Source organism: Glycine soja, chromosome 17 (assembly GCF_004193775.1).
Source record: "Glycine soja cultivar W05 chromosome 17, ASM419377v2, whole genome shotgun sequence".
Taxonomy (NCBI): domain Eukaryota; kingdom Viridiplantae; phylum Streptophyta; class Magnoliopsida; order Fabales; family Fabaceae; genus Glycine; species Glycine soja.
This window is the reverse complement of record NC_041018.1, coordinates 22,639,885-22,661,379: the sequence shown is the minus strand read 5'-3', so window position 1 is coordinate 22,661,379 and position 21,495 is coordinate 22,639,885. Positions and strand designations below refer to the sequence as shown.

Here is a 21,495-nt window from a genome sequence, read left to right as displayed (position 1 = left end):
AGTCGTGTACGAAATGACATCAACATCACAGATAGTTTATCCTCAGCAACAGAATGAGAGTGACATGGTTCAATTATCTCAGAAGCTGACGACACCAATTCTGTAACTGCATCTCCCACTTTATCTTTTCTGACTTCTATGATATCCGACATCATTGTAGCTCTCTTGTCCTTGACTGAACTCAACTTATCAGAATGGTACGAGACAATTCCACAACCATCAGTGCCCACTATTTTACACTCACCATTATATGTGTTAGAAATCATATTTTTATCTTGATGATCAAATTCTCTATTAATTTCATTTGATTCATTTAAGTCAGGTGACCGATTCCTGGCTTCTACAGGTTTGGATTTATCATGGCTCGAGTTCATGGTAGATGAAGGCTGCTCATCATTTGTTTTGGTGCCTGACTTATCATTGCCAATAACTGATTCCTTAAAGTAAGCTGAAAGATTCATGGCTTCCATAGGTTTGGATTTATCACGGCTCGAGTTCACGACTGATGAAGGCTGGTCATTATTTGTTTTTGTGCCTGACTTATCATTGTCAATGACTGAATCTGCCTCCCCAACATGGGCATAGTTAGCGTTAGTACTGCTGCTGAGATTTACTTCATTTAGTAGAGATCCAATATTTTCAAGTCCGTGGTGGATGAGTGTTGGAAATAAGACTTTTTATGTTTAGGAAAAGTGTTTAGGAATATTGGAGACTTTGAATAGAAACTTGATAGGAAGGAGAATTCTTTATGGAGGAGAGAATTTTGTATTTTTGCTTGATACAAATGTGAAGGATTACATCTCTATTTATACTACTCTAAGGAGAACTCTAGACACACTAATTCTAGAGAGTTCTCAACTCTAGAGATCCAAAGAGTATTCTAGAAAATATTACAACCATAAGAAATATCTAGGCACTCCAAACATTACAAGAATTCTCTAGAAACATGACCCATAATTACTTAAGCCCAAAATAACTAAGTCCAAGGAACCAAATAATTAATTTAGGCCCAAATCAAGTTTATATTTTAACATTCCCCCTTAAACTTGATTTGTGACTACAAGCATACTCCTTAGCTTCACGAAAGTTTCCAACTTGAGTGGCTTTGTGAAAATGTCGACAACTTGATCTTGACACATCACATACTTACCCTTTACCTCCTTCTTCTCAATGCATTCTCTTATGAAGTGGTAACGGGTGTCGATGTGCTTACTTCTTTCATAAAAGACTGGATTCTTTGCCAAAGCGAGTGCTGATTTATTGTCAACACATATTTCCATAGGTTCTTCTTGTGGCATTTTTAACTCTTTCAACAAGTTCCTTAGCCAAATTGCATGACAAACGCATGATGTGGCAGCGACATACTCAGCTTCACAAGTTGATAGTGTGACTATTGGTTGCTTTTTTGACATCCAAGTGAAAGCAGTATCTCCCATAAAGAACACAAAACCAGTAGTGCTCTTTCTATCATCCAAGTCTCCACTCCAATCGCTATCACTATAGCCAACAATGTTATACTTGTCAGAAGAGTAGTAGTGCAAGCCAAAGTTTGTTGTACCCTTTGATGTATCGAAGGATTCTCTTTGCCGCCTTGAAGTGAGTTGTGGTTGGAGCTTCCATGTAGCGACTTACTACTCCAACAGCATAGAGAATATCCGGCTTTGTACATGTCAAGTAACATAAACTTCAAACCAAACTTTTGTAAAGAGTTGGATCCACATTCTCTCCTTTTTCATGCTTGCTCAACTTGCTGCCACATTCCATCGGGGTGCCAACTGGATTGGCGTCATCCATCTTGAACTTCTTAAGGACTTCTTTGGCATAGGCTTCTTGGGTGATGAAAATTCTTTTGTCTTCTTGTTTTACTTTGATGCCGAGATAATATGCCATGAGCCCCATATCCGTCATCTCAAATTCATTTGACATATCTTTCTTGAACTCTTCGAACATGCTTGGATTGTTCCCTGTAAAGATCAAGTCATCTACATACAAACACACAATCAAAATATCTTCACTTTGCGCTTTGATATAGAGTGCATGCTCATATGGATACTTGATGAAGTTCTTGTCTTGAAAGTACTTGTCGATTCGAACATTCCAAGCTCTCGGTGCTTGCTTGAGACCGTACAACGCCTTCTTCAACTTCAAGACTTTTTCTTCTTGCCCTTTTACTTCATAGCCTAGTGGTTGCTCAATATAGACTTCTTCGAGAAAACCATTCAAGAAGGCTGACTTCACATCCATTTGATGGATCTTCCATTTATTTTGGGCTGCCAAAGAAATGATCAGTCTAATAGTTTCAAGACGAGCAACAGGAGCAAATACCTCATCATAGTCAATTTCTTGTCTTTGACTATAGCCTTTAGCCACCAATCTTGCTTTGTATCTCTCCACATCTCTTTTAGCATTCTTCTTTGCCTTGTACACCCATCTTACTCCGATTGCTTTGTGTCCTCGTGGAAGTGTAGTAAGTTCCCACGTATCATTCTTCGTGATTGACTTGATTTCTTCGTCCATGGCGTCTTTCCACTTTATGTTTTCCGCTGCTTCTTATAGCTTAGAGGCTCACAATCACCAAAAAGACAAAAGAGGTTAATGTCGTTTAGGTTTTTGGTTACCTCATAAATCTCTTCAATGCTCCTTAGTCGCGGTGTCCTCTCACTTGAACTTGTTTCATCCAGCCTTGGTGTCAGTGAGGCAGGTGGTGTAATATGTTCCTCTATGATTGGTTGTTGAATTTCATCATCTTCTTCAAAATAAAGAAGAAAATCATACTTATCTTCTTGAACACTCCAATCCCAACAATCTTCTTCGTCGAACTCCACGTCGCAACTTATGACGATCTTTCTACTATTTGGATTATAGTGCTTGTACCCCTTTGATCTTGAGTCGTAACCCACAAACACGTACTTCTCACTTTTATCATCGAGCTTTGTCCTCTTTTTGTCTGGAACATGGGTATAGGCAATGCTTCCAAACACTTTGAGGTTAGAGATCCTGGGCTTCCTTCCACTCCATGCTTCTTGTGGTGTCGTCTCATGCACGCTTCTTGTTGGGGAATGGTTTGTTAGGTAAACTACACATGCCACTGCTTCAACCCAAAACTCCTTCGGCATCTTCTTGCTCTTGAGCATGCTTCGCACCATGTTAAGTATGGTCCGGTTCTTTCTCTCTGCTACTCCATTTTGTTGTGGCGATCTTGGCACTGCCAGTGGGCGATGGATTCCATGGTCTTCACAATATTTGTTGAACTTATTTGAAGTGAACTCTCCTCCTCGATCAGATCTCATGGCCTTGATGGAAAGACCACTTTCTTTCTCCACGAGGGCTTTGAACTTCTTAAAGTTTTCAAACACTTCTGATTTCTCCTTTAAGAAATAAACCCAGGCTTTTCTGGAATAATCATCAATAAAGAGGAGAAAGTACTTATTCTTACCAAATGAATTGGGTTTGATTGGTCCACAGACATTGGTGTGTATGAGCTCTAGCGGCTTTGTTGCTCTTGTTGTTGTTTCCTTTGGAAAACTTTTACGAAATTGCTTCCCAATTAGACATCCTTCGCAAAGTTGGTCTGGGTGGTTGATGCTAGGCAAGCCTCTCACCATCTCCTTCTTCGCTAAATGTTCTAGACCGTCGAAGTTGAGATGCCCGAATCGTAGATGCCATAGCCACGAAGAGTCGGTATAGCAAGCCTTGAGACACTTTGCCACATCATTTTAAATGTTTAAGAGGAACATTCTATTCTTTGACATAGGCACCTTAGCAATCAAGTTATGTCTACAATCTCTCAAGAAAAGACTATGTTCTTTCAAATGGATGTCATAGTCTTTCTCTAATAATTGTCCCAAGCTCAAAATAATATTCTTCATGTTAGGCACATAGTAGACATTGGATATGAATTGATGACTCCCATTCTTCAAACGTATGAGAATTTTACCTATGCCTTTAACTGGTATCTTTGAGTCGTCTCCAAATGAGACATCGCCAGTTGCCGCTTCATTGATCTCCATGAACATGCTTTGATCGCCGCACATGTGGTTGCTTGCGCCGGTGTCGAGGTACCACTTGTTTCTTTTCTCTTCAAATTTGTTTTGGCACGCGAGTAGCAAAGTTTCTTCTTCTCCGCCTTTTTCTTCTACAAAGTTACCTTTCTCTTCAACCTTCTTCGAGAATCTACACTCGGATGCGTAGTGACCAATCTTGTTGCAATTGAAGCACTTGATTTGTGATTTGTCATACCTCGATCATGAATTTCCTCTTCCATGACCTCTTGTTACTTGTGGATTCCAACTTCTTTCTCCATTGTTGAATTTGTTGGAGTGGTTTTTGTAACCACCTCTACCTTCTCCTCCATGTCCTCGTCCACGTCCACGATCTTGGTCACGACCTCGTCCTCTTTGGCTCTTGTAATTTGCATAGTTTGCTTCCTTTACGTTGAGTTGTAGTAGTTGCTCCGTAGCCTCCTTTTGTTTAATTTTTCTCTTTTGTTTTTCTTCGTATGCTTGTAAGGAGCCCATGAGTTGCTTAATAGTCATGGTCTTTAAATCCTTGTTTTCTTCAATGTTGGTAACAATGAAGTCAAAACTTGGATTTAAAGTTCGAAGTATTTTTTTCATGACCTTCACCTCATCAACATCTTCACCAGTTCTTTTAAGTTGATTGACTACGGCCAATACTCGAGAAAAATAATCAGAAATTGACTCGGACTCCTCCATAAACAAATGCTCAAAGTCACCTCTAAGAGTTTGAAGACGAATCTTTTTTACCTGCTCAACTCCTTTGTTGCAAGTTTGAAGCTTATCCCATGCTTCTTTGGCCGTCGTTGCGTTGGATATCTTCTCAAATGTATCTTCATCCACCGATTGATAAATGAGAAAGAGAGCTTTCTTGTCTCTCTTTCTTGACTCCTTCAACGTCTCCTTTACACCTTGGCTTAGCGAGGCTTCATCTTGCTCCTCGAAGCCATTCTCTACGATATCCCACACATCTTGAGCTCCTAGTAGCGCCTTCATCTTGATACTCCAATTATCATAGTTGTTCTTTGTGAGCATCGGCATTTGGAAAGGAAAACCTCCATTCGCCATCTTTTGAGGATCTTGAAGCTCTCATACCACTTTGTTGGAAATAAGGCTTTTTATGTTTAGGAAAAGTGTTTAGGAATATTGGAGACTTTGAATAGAAACTTGATAGGAAGGAGAATTCTTTATGGAGGAGAGAATTTTGTATTTTTGCTTGATACAAATGTGTAGGATTACATCTCTATTTATACTACTCTAAGGAGAACTCTAGACACACTAATTCTAGAGAGTTCTCAACTCTAGAGATCCAAAGAGTATTCTAGAAAATATTACAACCATAAGAAATATCTAGACACTCCAAACACTACAAGAATTCTCTAGAAACATGACCCATAATTACTTAAGCCCAAAATAACTAAGTCCAAGGAACCAAATAATTAATTTAGGCCCAAATCAAGTTTATATTTCAACAATGAGATCCAACCTATGGGATTTGTGACCCTTGATGAAAAATTTCTTACACTGATCTTTGGACTTTGTTCCTATATGCTGTGCAATCATCATAAAATCATCGCCGAAAGACGATACAGCCTGACGAAAGTCAAAAACATCCACAACTACCGTGAAGGGATTGGGTTAAAAAAGGAAATCGTAAAACAAATGTTGATTCACAAAAGAAATTGATTAAAAATCCAGCGATGGTGTGCGGTGCTGCAGTTAACCAAAGAACGCGTTCAGGAAGACTCCACCTTTGGAGGAAATCCGATGAAAGTGAGAGGGTTGCAGTTGATGCATTGATTGATATGTGATTCTCTTTCACCTGAGGCTACAAAACGTTGTCATGCCAACAACCTGTAACCACCTGACATTACTTGTTGGGATATTGATGATGGAACTTGTGAGTGGACAGATGAGGAGAAGGCAGCCTTTCTTCAGGCTGCATCGTCTTTCGGCAAGGATTTTAGGATGATTCTACGGCATGTAGGAACAAAGTCCAATGATCGGTGCAATAAATTTTTCTTCAAGGGTTAGAAATCCCATAGGTTGGATCTCATGCGCCATAGACTTGAAAATATTGGATCTCTACTGAATGAAGTAAATCACAGCAGCACTACTAACACTAACTATGCCCAAGTTGGAAAATTACTGGTTGGTTAGTTACCTTGTTAGAAAAGAATATCCTTTCTAAGAGTCATTAAAATGATAGAAGAAAATTAAAGGACCTTTTTGTTATAAAATGGTCAATTTGTAACACCTAGCTAGAAAAAGAAAATGATTCGAATGGTGAGTTGTGAAAGGCTGGCTTACTTGGATCAATCTCGGTGCTGATAAGTTGCAGCACAATGTTTCTTGTTCCTATCCTATCATTGATGCCATCCAAATGCTTCAAGATAGTCTCTTTGAAATCCTATTTGATTTTATTCCTCACTGTCATCGGAAACTTTGCTCCCTTCCTCATCCTCACAACTCTTGTGTTATCCGAAGGAAGCAAGATAGTATTGACCCAGAAGGTGCCATGCTTGTTGTGCAGAAACACATTGTAGGAAGCAGAAACAAATGAGGAAAAACCCATAAGTTCTTTTGCAAGGGCCATGTTCTGTTTCTTTCTTAGCCTCTTTGCAATGGAACGGGTCGTGATGAGCAGCCCCGTATTTGATTAATACTATGAGAAGTAAGTCAGCATCCACCTATTTTTTAATTTTAAGAAAAGAAAAACATACATACATACTACTCCTTAGGACTATTTATTTGCCAATGAAATACCTAGCACTAACGAATCAAACTTAATCAACAATCAATTAGACATAAAGTCATTCACATTGGATAGTTATGCCAATGACATTAACTCAATCTACTAATTAAAATGCATACTTGTGTGTATTGGACATATATTGATGACTGAAATGAGGTTAGTATTATACATATTTATCAAAAGATGTCATAGAAAAATTCATCTGAAAGCTTGTTCCATAAGCTGCTTTAATAGTTCTTCAAATGGAATTTTTGCAAAAAATAATTATATAGCGCCTAACTAAATAGGATATTGAGTTTTTTTTATACATACTACTCCTTAGGACTATTTATTTGCCAATGAAATACCTAGCACTAACGAATCAAACTTAATCAACAATCAATTAGACATAAAGTCATTCACATTGGATAGTTATGCCAATGACATTAACTCAATCTACTAATTAAAATGCATACTTGTGTGTATTGGACATATATTGATGACTGAAATGAGGTTAGTATTATACATATTTATCAAAAGATGTCATAGAAAAATTCATCTGAAAGCTTGTTCCATAAGCTGCTTTAATAGTTCTTCAAATGGAATTTTTGCAAAAAATAATTATATAGCGCCTAACTAAATAGGATATTGAGTTTTTTTTACATGCATTTACTTAACAAGAAACTTAAAAATTAGTAAGTTTTAAACTATATGGTTGGAAAAAGAACAAGTTGAAGAGTGAAGGTTTCCAAACAACAATCCTTGACTAAAAAAAAATAGCTAGTTCTAGCAAATAAATCAAATCAACACTAAGAATGAGAAATAATACCAGCATCCCTATCCAAAAAATATTCAAGTATGAGACGTGAAAAAGGTCAGGATTTTCATGCTGCTAATGATATATCTAACATAATAATCTTGTTCCTTTTATAACTTTTAGGGTTATTATGGAGATGGACGGGAGTGGTATCGATGGTGCCTCACATATTGGGAAGCAAAATGAGTTCCTCGAAGGTTTGTGTGGCTTCGAGGAGGTGGCGACTGCCAATGGGGATATTGATGAATTCAGGGTAGAGCTTGGTGTTCAGGAGGTGCGTGACCATGTTGGTGATCTTGGAGACGAGATAAGGGTCGAGGGAGTAGTGGGAGGTGAGGGTTTTGGCGGAGAGGGGCTTCGCTGGAACAGATGTGTTCTACTGAGAGGGCGTGGAAGGCGGAGACAGAGTAGTGAGAGTGAGAAAGAGGGTTTGGAGGAATTGAGGGATGGAGAGGGAGCAACAAAATGAATGCGCCTACAAAAAACCGTCATGGGTCAAAAGCAAAAAAGTGTCAACAATGACGCTTTTTGTAAAACTGTTGTCATTCATCTCCTTTTATTTACAAATTTGTCACTGCTTTTTATTTTTAGACGGTTTCCAGAAACCGACTTTAATTGGACACCGTAAAATACTATTTTTACAGTAGTGTAACTGCCTAGCGACCATGGGGACATGGGTAGTTGTTATCTAGTCATGTATACAAACATATATGACTATATTGTTTTTGAAATGTGGATATAGACAATATGCTTTTTTTGGGATTTTTTTTATTTTTGACTGATACAGGACAATGTTATAACGACACCTCCCCATTATGAGATGTATTTAATTGAGAAAATATTAATATTAAATTTTTATGAGTATCATTGAATTTCATTTACTTTAAAGGATAAATATCTAGTCAACTTGAAAAACTTATTCAACTCTTCAATTGAAAATCTTATTTCAAATAATTGAATTTTTATGTATGCTAACACATCTTTTTCTCGTTTTGTGTGCACCCATTTCCAAAGGAACCTAGCCATGACTGTGGCTCTGGCTCTAGCATAACCTTTCAATAACCAAAAGACCACAAGCACAAGTTCTGGAAAAATGCTAACAATGCCTCTTTGTTTGTCCTCAAAGAGGTCCATTGATAATGTGTGAATTACTCCCTGATATGGTGTCTGTGCAATGCACATATAATATATGAATTACTGTCATATAAATAGAATATATAATAGTTTTAAAAATATAATTTTTTATACTGTCAAATTAAAAAAATAAGAATATTTCGATATAAAAAGAAATTAAAAATCATTCATATAAAAGTTATATACATTAAATTTAAACACAAATAACTAACAGCCTCTTGACATAAAAAAAATATCCAAATAAATTTGCCCTACAAAGGATACCCATGTTATGGATGGATATAAATATGAATTAGCACAACAAAATAGAATATATAATAGTTTAAAAATATATTTTTTATACTTTCAAATTAAAAAAATGAAGTATATTTTGATAGAAAAATTTAAATATCATTTATATAAAAGTTGCATACAACAAATTTAAATATAAACATCTATAAGACTCTTGACATCAAAAAACAAATCATTATTTAAAAAATAGCAAATGTATTTAGCCTAGTGTGAACAGTAGTGTGACTGATGAATCTAAATACGAATGAAGGCAACATACACAAAAAATATAATTGTTTTAAAATAAAGTATTTTATATCTTCAAATTAAAAAAATGAGGATTTTTTTTATATATAAAAAATACAAACACCATTGATAAAAAAGATTGTGTATCTTTCAAGAAAAAAAATTGTTTACAGTACATTTCAATATAATATCTCTTGAAATAAACCAATGGTTTTATAAAAACAAAATACTGAAATACATTTAAATATAAAAATACTCCTATATTTACACTTTTATATTCTCAATTTATGATATAGCGTAGATAACGGAATTGGTAAATTAATATCACATGATGAAAAAAATTATTACAACCTCTTTATTAATTATCATTGATTTGGATATATTTTTATCTCAATTTCTTCTTTATTTAGAACTTCCTGATTTGCATGTATATTGAATTTTTCTTATACAAACATTCTCCAAAGAAATTTTTTATTTTTATTATGTTGGTTATATATTAAACGGGTAATTTATTAATGTAATGTGGCTACCAATGATTTTTTGTATGAGTATTTTTTTTTTGTTATTAACAAATAAATGAAAAAATAGAACCTAATGATTTGTTTTTGGTATTCATAAATTTTTGGTTTTTGTATTTTTTATTTTTACAATTAGGCTTTGAATTTTTATTTAATTTTTTTAATATTATAAAGACAAATAACACAATAAAGGGCTTGAATTGTATTTTTATAAACTTTTAAAGCCCTTTCTTCTAAAAGAACAAGATTGTTATATAAAGAAACATTGCATAAGACATATAACAGATTTTCAAAAAAAAAAAAGCACGATCAGACGATGAAAACAAATTTTTCTAATTAATAGAGATTTTAAAAAAATCAAACTCAAAGTTATAAGTAGGAGTACATAAGACACAAAATTATGTTGGCTTGTTTCTACCACTGAGATTACATTCAGTTCTTAGCTAGTAACCAAGTTTCAATAACTTTCTCAAAGTTATGAGTATTTTGTCAGGACCACTTCTTACTGCACAAGACAAACTCTACCCCAAGCTTATTAAAACTCGATATTTTTATCCTACAAAGCCATTGTTGACTCTACATAAATCAAATGAATTTGTTGTTTGTTTGTACAATGGCTAGGTTTTAATCTTCTTACAGACGAATATACAATCTTATTAGCCTTTATATAAATCAAACACATTTGTTATTTGTGTGCACAATGACGGGCTCTTAATTGTCTAACAAACGAATATACAATCTTAGCCCTTAGTCATTTTTCTTAAGATTATCAAGTTATTTTGCGGAGTTATATAGACATTTATAAAGAGTTTTTTACAAAAAGAAAATGAATGTTTATGTGTAGGTTCATAGTCAAAGTGTATGTTGTCTCACAACGGGTGAATTTGTTCACTAAAGCTTGCGCTTGATACTTTTGGCCATTGGAGCATTAAATGCACATCCTTCTTGATGCAACAAAATTACTCTGATTGGCTTTTGTGTAGAATACTTCAGTATAAAACCACTTTTCCTAGGTCAAAGCATGCTTTTCACATCTGAATGTGCCTTTTGATGTTGTTTTAACAATTTTTGAACTTTAGTTTCATTTATTAGTCATAGGATTCAACAAATCATAGGAGAATGTCTCTCCAAAATTAATCTCAAACAAAAATATAAATAAAGTGTGAAATATCATTCTTTAATGTTGTATTAGATCATGACTTGGTCCTATCTTCATCTGATACTTTAGACGCATGATGTATACAACATGATCATCGAATAAAAATAATTAGGAGTCTTGATTTATCTTAAGACATAAATGTTTTTAACTTAACAAATATAAAATCATTATCTATTTAATTATAAATAAAAAAAATGTAAAATACAAAAATATAAAATTTTAAATATCATGTATACTTATTTAATTTATTATTTATTATTAATATAAAAAAATTGTCCAGTTTTTTTAAAAATAAAACAAAAGTTCACCATTTTAAATATAAAATAAATTTTGGTTTTTGTAAAATCCTTTTATATGCCACCTTTTAAAAAGTATATTGTTTAAAATATAAAATTATAACTTTAATTATTGTAATTATAATATAAAATAATTTTACAATTACAATTTTATCATAAAATAGAGTGGAAGAGTTAAAATTACTATTTTAGACTTAAAATGAGTGGAAAAAGACCTAATTACCCTTTCGTATGCTTTTATATATAAAGATATTATTACAAATAATATAATGTTATATTAATTTGTGAAATTATAGTAGTAGTAATTTGTGGTGTGCTTTTTTCTAAGATATGATATGAAAATTTTAATTTTTTTTGTCAAAGATCAGGTCATGCGGTTGAATAAGTGACTCACTCATTCAACCATTGAGCAAGTGACCCAATATCTTAACAAGGTTAATCACCACCTTAATGTTTTTCTACAAGACGCGCTATAGTTTTTAAAAACAATGCGTAGAATTCTACTATTTAAATTTATGTATAGCAATTCACATTAAAGGAACATTTATATCCGCTAAAAGCTTAACATTTTCACACACTAGCATTAAAGTTCACAAAATTCTAAAAATATCAATTCAACTCCAAATGTCACCAAAATTGACATTGACGGGAATGCTCCATAATAGGTATACTCCAACAACAAAAAATCTTCATACCAAAATTCAATCAAAATATATTTTATGTACATTCCATATAAGAATTGAATAGGCTGACAAAATTACATAAATAACCTATATTAAATTTGTGGCTGTGTGTGTACTTGGAACTAGAGCAAGCTGGCTAAGCCGCATCTTTTGCTTTCTTTCTAGTGAACCGCTCTATGACAGGGTACCAGCCCTATTAGAACTCATTCCCATTAATTTAACAACTTAAAAAATTTCCAACTCTGCACTACACTTATAGTAAACACAACCCTAATCATAGTAGAAACCATTCCATTACTACCAAGACTTATTCCAGCTCAAGAATTCATATTAAAATTGGGCTAGTGCTATTCAATCTTGTAAACTCATTGAGACCACGATTGGATAATACAAACGTAGAGGAATGACTAATCGATGAAAGAATATGAAACCGGAGTTCAAACGAGGGTACACACTTACTTTTTATATTTAAGGCCGGTGGGCCTTTTCCACAAGATTATAGAGGTGGGGATAGATGGATGTCCGAACCGCATAAGAATAAGAGGGCCAGGGCCTTTCACTAATTTGGCTGAAAATGGATTCTGCCTCCTTCCAGGTCACTTCGTATTTTAGATGTAGGTGAACAGAGTCTTCAAATTCATACCTAGGGATTTCACTAAATTTTAAATTTGTCGAGTCAATCTCGTTTAAATAGAGAGAAAAGGCATTCCAGATCATATCCATCCACATGTTGAGGCTATCCTCATTAAGAACACCCTCCGCATAGGCAAAAGGATTTTCATCCAATCCCAAACGACTCCTCGCCCGTGCCTGGGTGGATTCATTCGACGAGGCCTCTTCTATATAGATATCTACATGCCCATCTATTATCAAACCTACGATAGAAACAAGAACTAAAATGGGAATATCCCAACGAAATAGTCTTAAAATTAGTAGGCACAACAATCTAATTAACTAGCATCATGGATTGGAGTTTGACCCCCAAAAGACTCCAAATCGGGCCACCGAACAAATAGCACAGGGTGGCTAAAAAGATCCCAAATTAAAATAGAGACTTATATCTATTGTAGTAAGTTCCACCTTGTAGTGATTGTAGTAATTCTGGTTTAATAGTCGTTAGAATGTCTCTTTCATGTTGAGGAATTTTATCTAATGGCATTCAATCACAGAATCCATTGACAGCTGCATATATGACTAGAATTCATTTTTCAATTGGAAGTGATGCATATTGAGGTTGTTTTAGTACTTCTGTAAGCCTTGCACCTCTATTGAGTAATGCCTAAGTCGCAGCATCAAGGTCTGAGTCAAATTGAGCAAAGGCGACGATTTTGTGATATTATGCCAATTCAAGTTTTAAACTACCGCAGACTTGTTCCGTAGCTTTCAACAGAGTAGCAGACCCAACGCGACTGACAGATAAGCCAACATTAATAGCAAGTCTAATTCCGCGACAAAAGAGCTCTGTTTTCAAACATATTTGTCCAGCAGTAATGGAGATCACATCGGTTGGAATATAGGCCAATATGTCTCTTGCTTGTGTTTCAATGAAGGACAGACGAAAGCCTTTCCTAGCCTACCTTTCTAGTTGGATAGGAATTCAAGCTGTTCTATTATCCCGATCTCTGGGCTTATGCTGGACTATTAATGATCTCTAATCCCTAGGCTGATGATAGAAGAAAAGAAGGCCGGTAGACAGAGGACTCCGCTGCAGTAGTGCTTGATTAAGCAATGGCAGAATCTTTTATTCTACTAGAGGTTCTCCCTTGTTCTTTGAATTCAATGGATTGATCAAATCATGACACTAGACGCTTAGATAAGATGTTCTGAAGAATAATCTATCTGACTGACAAAGATTCTCGAGTTATGTAAGGTTCTCCTTTGTAACCTCAGTCCGAGAACATCTCATCCTCCACAATAGAAGACTATTTGGCAGAAACAGCCTATTTTGGAAAAGATCCTACGTTAGCATTAGAAGACATCAGATGAGTCTTTAGTGGCAGCAGGTGATCAAGCTATAGTGGACTCCCTTCTCCTTTGGGTAGTCTCTATTTCATCTTAGACTTATGAAGCAAAACCTCTAACGGTCACTGAACCACTTTTTAGAAAAGAGGGATGAACTTTATGTCCTATAAATGAATGCCTTTTCTTACTAGGCAGGCAGTGACTACTTCTTTATTGATTCATCTTTCTAAGTTCAGCCTTAGAATCCATCCCGCTGATTGATATTTCTCCTGATCTTAGCCCCTACTAATCTTCCCTTGAGTGAGATCATATTCTCTCAAAAAGAAATCCTTTACATCCTCTTTCCTGAAGAACAGTCTTTTCCTCAGGTAATCAATCCTCCTTTAGGGCTGAATGACTCCCTATGAGACTTTAAGACCATATTTACTAGTAGTTCCATTTCTAGATGAAACAACAAATTAGAATTCAATCACCAAGTGGATATCTCAATAACTAAAGGTGCCAAGCATCGGATTCGATTTGAAATGAGGATAAGGGTTCCAGCTAGATATGTATAATTCACCCGATACCTAATATTGGTAGTAGCATCCATCTCTTTCCCCTCCCTCTGTATGAGTCGAGAGGCTGAAGGGAGGTCTACTAAACGGCTACTCCACCGGACGATTGTTGTCTTCTTTCAATAATGCTTTGTTGGTCACCCCTGTGAAGCTTCACTGATAACATCGCTTGTTGTACAGTTGCTTTATAAGCCACCTAGGTAAGGCATTCCTTTTATTATTTCCTTGAGAATGAAATGTCTGTTGAAATATAAACTTGATTTGGGCCTAAATTAATTATTGGGTTCCTTGGACTTAGTTATTTTGGGCTTAAGTAATTATGGGTCATGTTTCTAGAGAATTCTTGTAGTGTTTGGAGTGTCTAGATATTTCTTATAGTTGTAATATTCTCTAGAATACTTTTTGGATTTCTAGAGTTGAGAACTCTCTAGAATTAGTGTGTCTAGAGTTCTCCTTAGAGTAGTATAAATAGAGATGTAATCCTACACATTTGTATCAAGCAAAAATACAAAGTTCTCTCCTCCATAAAGAATTCTCCTTCCTATCAAGTTTCTATTCAAAGTCTCCAATATTCCTAAACACTTTTCCTAAACATAAAAAGCCTTATTTCCAACAAAGTTGTATGAGAGCTTCAAGATCCTCAAAAGATGGCGAATGGAGGTTTTCCTTTCCAAATGCCGATGCTCACAAAGAACAACTATGATAATTGGAGTATCAAGATGAAGGCGCTACTAGGAGCTTAAGATGTGTGGGATATTGTAGAGAATGGCTTCGAGGAGCAAGATGAAGCCTCGCTAAGCCAAGGTGTAAAGGAGACGTTGAAGGAGTCAAGAAAGAGAGACAAGAAAGCTCTCTTTCTCATTTATCAATCGGTTGATGAAGATACATTTGAGAAGATATCCAACGCAACGACGGCCAAAGAAGCATGGGATAAGCTTCAAACTTGCAACAAAGGAGTTGAGCAGGTAAAAAAGATTCGTCTTCAAACTCTTAGAGGTGACTTTGAGCGTTTGTTTATGGAGGAGTCCGAGTCAATTTCTGATTATTTTTCTCGAGTATTGGCCGTAGTCAATCAACTTAAAAGAAATGGTGAAGATGTTGATGAGGTGAAGGTCATGGAAAAAATACTTCGAACTTTAAATCCAAGTTTTGACTTCATTGTTACCAACATTGAAGAAAACAAGGATTTAAAGACCATGACTATTGAGCAACTCATGGGTTCCTTACAAGCATACGAAGAAAAACAAAAGAGAAAAATTAAACAAAAGGAGGCTACAGAGCAACTACTACAACTCAACGTAAAGGAAGCAAACTATGCAAATTACAAGAGCCAAAGAGGACGAGGTCGCGGCCAAGATCGTGGACGTGGACGAGGACATGGAGGAGAAGGAAGAGGTGGTTGCAACAACCACTCCAACAAATTCAACAATGGAGAAAAAAGTTGGAATCCACAAGTAACAAGAGGTCGTGGAAGAGGAAATTCATGGTCGAGGTATGACAAATCACAAATCAAGTGTTTCAATTGCAACAAGATTGGTCACTATGCATCCAAGTGTAGATTCTCGAAGAAGGTTGAAGAGAAAACTAACTTTGTAGAAGAAAAAGGCGGAGAAGAAGAAACTTTGCTACTCGCGTGCCAAAACAAATTTGAAGAGAAAAGAAACAAGTGGTACCTCGACACCGGCGCAAGCAACCACATGTGCGGCGATAAAAGCATGTTCGTGGAGATCAATGAAGCGGCAACTGGTGATGTCTCATTTGGAGATGACTCAAAGATACCAGTCAAAGGCAAAGGTAAAATTCTCATACGTTTGAAGAATGGGAGTCATCAATTCATATCCAATGTCTACTATGTGCCTAACATGAAGAATAATATTTTGAGCTTGGGACAATTATTAGAGAAAGGCTATGACATCCATTTGAAAGAACATAGTCTTTTCTTAAGAGATTGTAGACATAACTTGATTGCTAAGGTGCCTATGTCAAAGAATAGAATGTTCCTCTTGAACATTCAAAATGATGTGGCAAAGTGTCTCAAGGCTTGCTATACCGACTCTTCGTGGCTATGGCATCTACGGTTTGGGCACCTCAACTTTGACGGTCTAGAACGTTTAGCAAAGAAGGAGATGGTGAGAGGCTTGCCTAGCATCAACCACCCAGACCAACTTTGCGAAGGATGTCTAATTGGGAAGCAATTTCGTAAAAGTTTTCCAAAGGAATCAACAACAAGAGCAACAAAGCCGCTAGAGCTCATACACACCGATGTCTATGGACCAATCAAACCCAACTCATTTGGTAAGAATAAGTACTTTCTCCTCTTTATTGATGATTATTCCAGAAAAACCTGGGTTTATTTCTTGAAGGAGAAATCAGAAGTGTTTGAAAACTTTAAGAAGTTCAAAGCCCTCGTGGAGAAAGAAAGTGGTATTTCCATCAAGGCCATGAGATCTGATCGAGGAGAAGAGTTCACTTCAAATAAGTTCAACAAATATTGTGAAGACCATGGAATCCGTCGCCCACTGACAGTGCCAAGATCGCCACAACAAAATGGAGTAGCAGAGAGAAAGAACCGGACCATACTTAACATGGTGCGAAGCATGCTCAAAAGCAAGAAGATGCCAAAGGAGTTTTGGGCTGAAGCAGTGGCATGTGCAGTTTACCTAACAAACCGTTCCCCAACAAGAAGCATGCATGAGAAGACACCACAAGAAGCATGGAGTGGAAGGAAGCCCGGGATCTCTCACCTCAAAGTGTTTGGAAGCATTGCCTATACCCATGTTCCAGACGAAAAGAGGACAAAGCTAGATGATAAAATTGAGAAGTACATGTTTGTGGGTAACGACTCAAGATCCAAGGGGTACAAGCTCTATAATCCAAATAGTAGAAAGATCGTCATAAGTCGCGACGTGGAGTTCGACGAAGAAGATTGTTGGGATTGGAGTGTTCAAGAAGATAAGTATGATTTTCTTCCTTATTTTGAAAAAGATGATGAAATTGAACAACCAATCATAGAGGAACATATTACACCACCTGCCTCACCGACACCAAGGCTGGATGAAATAAGTTCAAGTGAGAGGACACCGCGACTAAGGAGCATTGAAGAGATTTATGAGGTAACCAAAAACCTAAACGACATTAACCTCTTTTGTCTTTTTGGTGATTGTGAGCCTCTAAGCTATCAAGAAGCGGCGGAAAACATAAAGTGGGAAGACGCCATGGACGAAGAAATCAATTCAATCACGAAGAATGATACGTGGGAACTTACTACACTTCCACGAGGACACAAAGCAATTGGAGTAAGATGGGTGTACAAGGCAAAGAAGAATGCTAAAGGAGATGAGGAGAGATACAAAGCAAGATTGGTGGCTAAAGGCTATAGTCAAAGACAAGGAATTGACTATGATGAGGTATTTGCTCCTGTTGCTCGTCTTGAAACTATTAGACTGGTCATTTCTTTGGCAGCCCAAAATAAATGGAAGATCTATCAAATGGATGTGAAGTCAGCCTTCTTGAATGGTTTTCTCGAAGAAGAAGTCTATATTGAGCAACCACTGGGCTATGAAGTAAAAGGGCAAGAAGAAAAAGTCTTGAAGTTGAAGAAGGCGTTGTACGGTCTCAAGCAAGCACCGAGGGCTTGGAATGTTCGAATCGACAAGTACTTTCAAGACAAGAACTTCATCAAGTGTCCATATGAGCATGCACTCTATATCAAAGCGCAAAGTGGAGATATTTTGATTTTGTGTTTGTATGTAGATGACTTGATCTTTACAGGGAACAATCCAAGCATGTTCGAAGAGTTCAAGAAAGATATGTCAAATGAATTTGAGATGACGGATATGGGGCTCATGGCATATTATCTCGGCATCGAAGTAAAACAAGAAGACAAAGGAATTTTCATCACCCAAGAAGGCTATGCCAAAGAAGTCCTTAAGAAGTTCAAGATGGATGACGCCAATCCAGTTGGCACCCCGATGGAATGTGGCAGCAAGTTGAGAAAGCATGAAAAAGGAGAGAATGTGGATCCAACTCTTTACAAAAGTTTGGTTGGAAGTTTACGTTACTTGACATGTACAAGGCCGGATATTCTCTATGCTGTAGGAGTAGTAAGTCGCTACATGGAAGCTCCAACCACAACTCACTTCAAGGCGGCAAAGAGAATCCTTCGATACATCAAAGGTACAACAAACTTTGGCTTGCACTATTACTCTTCTGACAATTATGACATTGTTGGCTATAGTGATAGCGATTGGAGTGGAGACTTGGATGATAGAAAGAGCACTACTGGTTTTGTGTTCTTTATGGGAGATACTGCTTTCACTTGGATGTCAAAGAAGCAACCAATAGTCACACTATCAACTTGTGAAGCTGAGTATGTCGCTGCCACATCATGCGTTTGTCATGCAATTTGGCTAAGGAACTTGTTGAAAGAGTTAAAAATGCCACAAGAAGAACCTATGGAAATATGTGTTGACAATAAATCAGCACTCGCTTTGGCAAAGAATCCAGTTTTTCATGAAAGAAGTAAGCACATCGACACCCGTTACCACTTCATAAGAGAATGCATTGAGAAGAAGGAGGTAAAGTTGAATTATGTGATGTCTCAAGATCAAGCTGCCGACATTTTTACAAAGCCACTCAAGTTGGAAACTTTCGTGAAGCTAAGGAGTATGCTTGGAGTCACAAATCAAGTTTAAGGGGGATGTTGAAATATAAACTTGATTTGGGCCTAAATTAATTATTGGGTTCCTTGGACTTAGTTATTTTGGGCTTAAGTAATTATGGGTCATGTTTCTAGAGAATTCTTGTAGTGTTTGGAGTGTCTAGATATTTCTTATAGTTGTAATATTCTCTAGAATACTCTTTGGATTTCTAGAGTTGAGAACTCTCTAGAATTAGTGTGTCTAGAGTTCTCCTTAGAGTAGTATAAATAGAGATGTAATCCTACACATTTGTATCAAGCAAAAATACAAAGTTCTCTCCTCCATAAAGAATTCTCCTTCCTATCAAGTTTCTATTCAAAGTCTCCAATATTCCTAAACACTTTTCCTAAACATAAAAAGCCTTATTTCCAACAATGTCTTCATCCTCACCCGCAGCAAGCACTTTTTCTTTGTTTGTTCTTTGTGTGAGTTTAGTGCTTCTCTGATTCGTAGTGGGACCCGTTGTTCATTAATGGGGGTTCTTCCTTTTCTATCTATTAAGAACTACTTGTAGAAGAAAGAAGATCAGTCAGTTTACTACTAAATGGGGCTAGTAACTCCTATCCTGAGGGGCCGAAAGGCGAATAGATGACCTACTATAGTCAAATTGTCAATGATTTTGCCAGGCTATAAATGGAGCTTAGCCATACCATAGGGGCCGCTCTGAGACCTCTTGTCGAGTGGCCTTTTGCTCCTACCCCTGTCGGGACAGTGCCTTTCAGCTCTTGTGCCTATTGGGACAATTGCTTGTAGTTTCTATTCTAACTTTCCTCATCCAGTGGCGGGGCGCTAATTCATTTGTAAACACCAATCTCACACACCATACATTCAATCTCACACACCATACAGTGCCTTTCAGCTCCCGTAATTTGTAAACACCAAATAGACATAAACAGTAATAAGAAAAAGCTGGTACAAGATAACCCATTTCCAATTTTTCACCTAGCATATCTTCAAGTACTCTCGCTCCTATTTGGCTTGGAGGAGACAAAAACCTGTTAAAACTTGCAACATAATAGAACATAAGGCTATTTAGTTTAACATTATACATACATAGTATATACTAGTATCTATTGAAATCTCTTTTCTCTTTACCTGATGTTCATCAGAGTTAGGAACCCAATCGTTAGTGGCAGGGTTGCTTTTATAGGACCTGGGTTGGGTTTCAGCAGCATTAACATGATTATTGGGCAACTGAATCTCATATTCACCTTCCCCTCCTTCTCTCGCTGCCTTTATGAACCCACTCACTGTCTGTTCGTTCAATCACCCAAAAAACAAAACCGCAAAGGAAAAGAAAAAAACACAAAATGAAAATCAGAGAGTCCAATTTGATTCAATTAATTAATAATAATAAATCAGAAAGGGAATGATCACGAACCGTGTGATGTTGTTTGTCAATGGATGCCAATTCTTTATAGTACTGCGTCTCCACAAACTCATCCTGTGCATCCACAAACCCCGCCGATGAAATTATAGCCTGCCAGTTTTAACGGTTATCAGAGCAGCACAACAAAAATAATTCTTATTTTTTAAAACCAAGTAGTTGAGATAGTATAGACATGAGAGGGAGATTGAAGGGATTGAAACTTGTGAAGCTCAGGTATATTGTTGACAGAAGCGGCTGCGACGGGGTATTGGAAAACGGCGTCGGGTTCGCTTCTGTTGGGCTTGATGGGTCGCTTGGGACCAATTTCAGAGACAACGAGTTCTCTGATAGGGACAAGGATTGTAATTTGGAAAAATTAGAAAGATGGGATTCAGTAACGTCACCCTCCAAAGAATTCCCAGCCAAGTAAAGATCCTCCAACTCTGATAGCAATCCAATGCTTTTAGGTAACATGCCAGTCAACCGGTTATAAGATAAATACAAGCTCTTAAATATGTATCTGTTGCACCATGAAGAATTTTGGAAGAAGCTAGAAATTTCCCCTTTCAACTTGTTATTTGAGAGGTATAAACTCTGCAATGCACACATGTTACCAAAGAAAGATGGAATCTCGCCTTGCAGTTTGTTACCGGAGAGGTCAAGAACTTCAAGAGAGTTCATTACTTTCCCAAATCCATCTGGAATGGGACCTTCTAACATGTTATAATAAAGGACGAGGTTATGAAGATTGGTGGTGGAGTTAATGAGCCAGTAAAATATAGTTGACGATTTCAACAGATTTGAGGAGAGACAAAAATTCGGTTAGTATGGTGTCTAGATGATGATCGATCATCATGCAATGCAAATTAATGAATCTACGTGTTTCATAACATCGTGTGCTAATTTCCTTTTTTCTGAAATACTGCATGCTCTCTTTATCTTATTTGGACTCTCCCACCAATACGAGTGCTTTTTTTTATTTATTTATTTACCTATTATGCTGAATTTGTAATGTTAGTCACGTAAAAGTTTCT

General features: G+C 36.5%; 2 protein-coding genes across 2 annotated transcripts; both read right to left on the bottom strand.

Annotated features, from left to right (window-relative positions):
- Positions 1-2,531: 2,531 nt before the first annotated feature.
- On the bottom strand, positions 2,532-5,210 carry LOC114391560. Its single transcript, XM_028352555.1, has 3 exons — positions 4,278-5,210; positions 3,951-4,199; positions 2,532-3,701 (listed from the first exon to the last, which is right to left on the bottom strand). Exons 1-3 carry the CDS (start codon positions 5,082-5,084, stop codon positions 2,532-2,534), a joined length of 2,226 nt encoding a protein of 741 aa, XP_028208356.1. The 5' UTR covers positions 5,085-5,210.
- Positions 5,211-19,975: 14,765 nt separating this feature from the next.
- Positions 19,976-21,181, bottom strand: LOC114391559 (receptor kinase-like protein Xa21). The gene is made up of 5 exons (XM_028352554.1): positions 20,964-21,181; positions 20,655-20,805; positions 20,474-20,572; positions 20,188-20,346; positions 19,976-20,087 (listed from the first exon to the last, which is right to left on the bottom strand). The coding sequence occupies exons 1-5, from the start codon at positions 21,179-21,181 to the stop codon at positions 20,046-20,048; spliced, it is 669 nt and encodes a 222-aa protein (XP_028208355.1). The 3' UTR covers positions 19,976-20,045.
- Positions 21,182-21,495: the final 314 nt, after the last annotated feature.

Excerpts from the sequence above, each read along its gene's own strand:
- LOC114391559 (XM_028352554.1), bottom strand. The coding sequence starts at position 21,181 with ATGTTAGAAGGTCCCATTCCAGATGGATTTGGGAAAGTAATGAACTCT. Across the intron at positions 20,347-20,473 it reads TTGACAAACAACATCACACG|ACAGTGAGTGGGTTCATAAA; the intron begins GTTCGTGATCAT and ends TTGAACGAACAG. Across the intron at positions 20,088-20,187 it reads CTAACTCTGATGAACATCAG|GTTTTTGTCTCCTCCAAGCC; the intron begins GTAAAGAGAAAA and ends AAGTTTTAACAG.
- LOC114391560 (XM_028352555.1), bottom strand. The coding sequence starts at position 5,084 with ATGGCGAATGGAGGTTTTCCTTTCCAAATGCCGATGCTCACAAAGAAC. Across the intron at positions 4,200-4,277 it reads AAAGAAGTTGGAATCCACAA|ATTGGTCACTACGCATCCGA; the intron begins GTAACAAGAGGT and ends AATTGCAACAAG. Across the intron at positions 3,702-3,950 it reads GAGACGACTCAAAGATACCA|TGTCTCAAGGCTTGCTATAC; the intron begins GTTAAAGGCATA and ends GATGTGGCAAAG.